A 5,000-nucleotide genomic window follows, 5' to 3' on the forward strand; every position below is an offset into this window, starting at 1 on the left:
CCCTATAGAAACAGACTGGTGGTGCTCTACTCTATAGTCCCTATAGAAACAGACTGGTGGTGATCTACTCTATAGTCCCTATAGAAACAGACTGGTGTTGATCTACTCTACATCCCCTATAGAAACAGACTGGAGGTGATCTATTCTTCAGCCCCTATAGAAAGAAATTAAGCCAATTAAAAAATGATGAATGGGTAATATATGTCTTGGTTTCCACTGTTGAACAATGTCCTCCTTGGACCTTTAGGTCACCATATATTATCATCATTAGGAGACGAGAAGATCACAACTCCATGTAGAATAGTATCTACCTCGTGGCCAATGGTAATAGGGCGACTGTGAAAACATTGATTAATAATGCAGTAATCTGTTAACATGCTATGTGATGCTGGAGCCGGAAACCCAATCTAGGTTATCAGTGATGTGGTGCCTCAGGATTATAGGTGATCAGAGAAAGGGTGTGTGTGTGTGTGTGTGGATCAGGATGCTCAGGAAGGATCAGTCCAGGTAAGCTGGCTTTTCCCACAGTTTCCCGTAGAGCCGAGACGTCAGACTTATTGAGAGATACTGGAGAAATAACCTTTGAACACAACAGATGATCACCAAAGTTCACACACTGTCCGTCTTTCACCGACGATGTCGTTGCTCATCAGAGATAAATACCAGACCTTGAGGTGTGCACGGTGAACGGTTAAGAGCAGTGGAGATCAAAATGCTAATTCATGTATGAATGTATGGTAATCTCACATTTGGATCAATACATGTATCCATGACCCTGAAAGGATGGAAAACCATACATACCTGAGCAGGTCCAGATAAAAGGCAGAAGGAAACATGTCAGAGAAGCAACGATACTGCTCTTCAAAGGCAGCCGCCACAGCCATGAGCAGGCCTCAACATCACTCAGCATACTGACTACACAGCACAGATTATTAGCAGAAATGCATGGTTGAAAATAGAGCTTCAAAATTCCTGTGAATTTCCCATAATTCCTAGGTTTCCCAGAAACCCCTATGGGAGGATTCCCTGAATAAGGGGGAGAATAAGCAAGGAATGGAACCCTGCCAGAAGGAATCCTCAAACAGGGATTTCTGGGAAACCTAGAAATGTTTATTTACTGGGACTTTTTCAGTTAGTGAAATTTTGCAACCGTATATCAAAATATAGGACACGTATTTGTGTACATTATGGAGATAAAACAGAAATGCAGAGAGAGAAAGGTCAGGTGTTTTGGTAGGACATTACTTGGTCTAGATATTATAGAGACGTTAGCCATGATGCTATTTTCAACATGTCATATTAGTATAACATTGCAGTTCCTGAGAATTCATGTCAAATGACCTTATAAAGTCATGACACCTTCTGTAAACCACAGTATATGCCACAGATCATCTGCAATCAAACCATTTAGCTGACCTAATTCATTGCTTGAGTCACGACTGAGTCATTAGTCATTCAATTGATCTAAACTGTACCAAATGGCAATGCCCTCTTTAAAATAGCATGATGCAAGCTTCATGGAACACAGTCTAAGTATGTTTGATACCAAGTTGACAAGGCTAAGTGAAACACACTCTTATTGCATCACTGATTCCCAGGATGGATACAGCCATGTCTTGTGAAGAGAGTAGAATAGCAAGCAGAAAAGAAACCTGATTATCACAGTGGTTATTGGACTCAATTCTGCCTCTTGGTTGTTCATGTTGCAATCAAGTGGTAAATTGGTTACAAACATTTGACACCATCTACAATTGTATAGATTTTTTGCTAAAATCATTATGAAAAAGCAACCAATTATAGGGGCAGTTCCACCGTGTATAAAATCTCAATTGAATTGAATGTAGTGGTACCACATGACCCAGAGCCCAAAGAGATCAGACCTTGTCTTTCAGATTAGAATTCTCACGTTTGCCCGTAATGCTTAGTCCCCTCAAGACTCCGCTGTTCGCCTCGCCTCCCTGAGCTGAGATGCCTCAGCTGAGCAGCCATTTTGGGGGGTTTCAGCCAACGGGCTCTAGAGCCTAGCATGGCTTCTCTAGGCCAGTCGCATGGGATGTCCAGAGAAGCAGCTGTATGACATGAGCAGCTGTGAAGCCATGTTGTGTCTGACAGACAAGAATGATGTTATGAAATACAGACGTGGCCTTCACAAGAGGAAGGTGGCAGTCTCTGCCATCTAGATGCCATGTTTTCATAAATAGTTTGTGATAAACTATTTATGAAAGGTATCTTAAAAAATACATACTTATCATTTAATATATAACTTACAACAGGTGTATTTTAGTCAGAGATCCATCCAATCTGACAGAGATACTGTTAAAGCTAAATAGACCTCACACTGGCTCTACTCTCTCTAGACGGCATATAATACTTGACAGATATCATCTGCTGCCCTGCAGATGTTAAAGACAGAGTTAAATCCATCTCCTCCTTTTCCAACTGCAGGACAGCGCTATCCTTCTCGTATCCCTCCCATCACCGAGAAGCAGTGAAAATAACTAGACTTCCTCCTTGTCAAACACACAACCAAACACTGGTCCACAGATCTGTATCCTTCCTCACACAACTGTCTGTCAAACAACTCAGCTTAGCCTTACCAGTACATCTCCTTTACTACCCTTCATGCTACATCTTAGCCTTACATCTCCTTTACTACCCTTCATGTTACCTCTTAGCCTTACCAGTACATCTCCTTTACTACCCTTCATGCTACCTCTTAGCCTTACCAGTACATCCTCCTTTACTACGCTTCATGCTACCTCTTAGCCTACCAGTACATCTCCTTTACTACGCTTCATGTACCTCTTAGCCTTACAGTACATCTCCTTTACTACGCTTCATGCTACCTCTTAGCTTAAGTACATCTCCTTACTACCCTTCATGCTACTCTAGCTTACAGTACATCCCTTTACTACCCTTCATGCTACCTCTTAGCCTTACCAGTTACATCTCCCTTTACTACCCTTCATGGTACCTCTTAGCCTTTACCAGTACATCTCCTTTACTACCCTTCATGCTACCTCTTAGCCTTACCAGTACATCTCCCTTTACTACCCTTCATGCTACCTCTTAGCCTACCAGTACATCTCCTTACTACCCTTCATGCTACCTCTTAGCCTTACCAGTACATCTCCTTTACTACCCTTCATGCCAACCTCTTAGCTTACCAGTACATCTCCTTTACTACCCTTCATGCTACCTCTTAGCCTTACCAGTACATCTCCTTTACTACCCTTCATGTTACCTCTTAGCCTTACCAGTACATCTCCTTTACTACCTTCATGTTACCTCTTAGCCTTACCAGTACATCTCTTTATACCCTTCATGCTACCTCTTAGCTTTACCAGTACATCTCCTTTACTACGCTTCATGCTACCTCTTAGCCTTACCAGTACATCTCCTTTACTACCCTTCATGTTACCTCTTAGCCTTACCAGTACATCTCCTTTACTACCCTTCATGCTACCTCTTAGCTTTACCAGTACATCTCCTTTACTACGCTTCATGTTACCTCTTAGCCTTACCAGTACATCTCCTTTACTACGCTTCATGTTACTCTTAGCCTTACCAGTACATCTCCTTTACTACCCTTCATGTTACCTCTTAGCCTTACCAGTACATCTCCTTTACTACGCTTCATTTACCTCTAGCCTTACCAGTACATCTCCTTTACTACCCTTCATGCTACCTCTTAAGCCTTACCAGTACATCTCCTTTACTACCCATTTCATGCTTAACCATCTTAGCCTTACCAGTACATCTCCTTTACTACGCTTCATGCTACCTCATCTTCCTCTCTGTGTATTAGCCAAGTAAGGGTTCTCAGTTTGATCTTTTGTTCCATAGACTGGTCAGAGTCTGGTAAATGACAGAAAGGCTACCTTTGAGCCTGGTTGGGACTCAACATTTGTTTTGGGTTGGGTTGTACTGTAGCTAACAAAGTGCGTTAGAAAATCAAAGCGCTATAATATAAATCTAATCAATAATCAATGATTCCTATCGACTATTATTAACAGCCTTGCCGATTACTCTGCACCATGGTACCCGATCTGGTGACATCGAGGCTGACCTTGGAGTCACCTCCCCCGCTGCCGCACTCTCCCTTGTCGTACCACCATTTGTTTTTCAATTTGTCCAACAGGCCTTGCTCATTCAGTTTTAACACTGCCAGGTTAACAGCATTTCTTGAAACGATAAAACATAACTTGTAAGAAAATGCACAGGTCCGTGAGAAATCTAATGCATAGTTAATAGTAGTATAGTAGTACTATAGTATAGTAGTAGTATCGTATAGTTGTAGTAATAGTTATAACAATAATGATGATAGTTGTTAACGGTAGTTAGACTACCACTAATAGTGATTATTGTTATTGGCAATGTTATTATTAACTCTTATATCTATTATGAAAATGATCTAGGTATGAAAATGACAAATTGTTTGACGAATATGAGCTAGATAGATCAGTATAGCTTCGATGAAGAGCAAACATAGTGGTAAATATTGGACAGGAGGCATGAGGGGTAGTTTAGAAAGTGAAGTGTGCGGGACGGGGACACTAGTCGTCATCGCTGAGAGGATAAACAACAGCAGCAAAAACCGTGCAATTAACATTCATCACAAAGTGACAGTGCAGCTTTTTAAAGGCTACATGGGAAAAACCGCTGAGCTGGTAAAAATTCAAAGTGACAACACAACCGTTGGGAAGGACAGCACACAGGACAGAAGGAAAGGTAGAAAGAGAGAAAAAAACAGACTGGTAAGAGAGACGTGAAATGATTTGTTAAACTCTAACACCCTGGAATGGATTCCGCTTTGGTTTAGGAACAATAACATTAAAACACATATACAAATATAAACATCCATAAATCACAATTATAAATCGACCTCGGTATCCAAGAACAATAAAAAATATATGATACCGTTACCTCTTTGGGTCCTTTCCAAAACAATAAGGTAGAAGATAAGAAGAAGAAGGGCCAAACACAAGACATCAGGGTAG

The 5,000-nt window shown here is 41.1% G+C and overlaps 1 protein-coding gene across 2 annotated transcripts in view; it reads right to left on the bottom strand.

Moving 5' to 3' along the window:
- Positions 1–5,000, bottom strand: part of LOC112075375 (glutamate receptor 3) — a 13,779-nt gene that overhangs the window by 8,488 nt on the left and 291 nt on the right. Inside the window, exon 2 of one of the 2 annotated variants that reach the window (XM_024142384.2) lies at positions 4,070–4,184. The exons of the other annotated variant lie outside the window; for it this stretch is intronic. Coding sequence (XP_023998152.2) covers positions 4,070–4,184 — 115 coding nt within the window. The remainder of the gene's footprint in view (positions 1–4,069; positions 4,185–5,000) is intronic. 2 annotated transcript variants of the gene reach the window in all.

The sequence above is a fragment of the Salvelinus sp. IW2-2015 genome, unplaced genomic scaffold (assembly GCF_002910315.2).
Source record: "Salvelinus sp. IW2-2015 unplaced genomic scaffold, ASM291031v2 Un_scaffold3117, whole genome shotgun sequence".
Taxonomy (NCBI): domain Eukaryota; kingdom Metazoa; phylum Chordata; class Actinopteri; order Salmoniformes; family Salmonidae; genus Salvelinus; species Salvelinus sp. IW2-2015.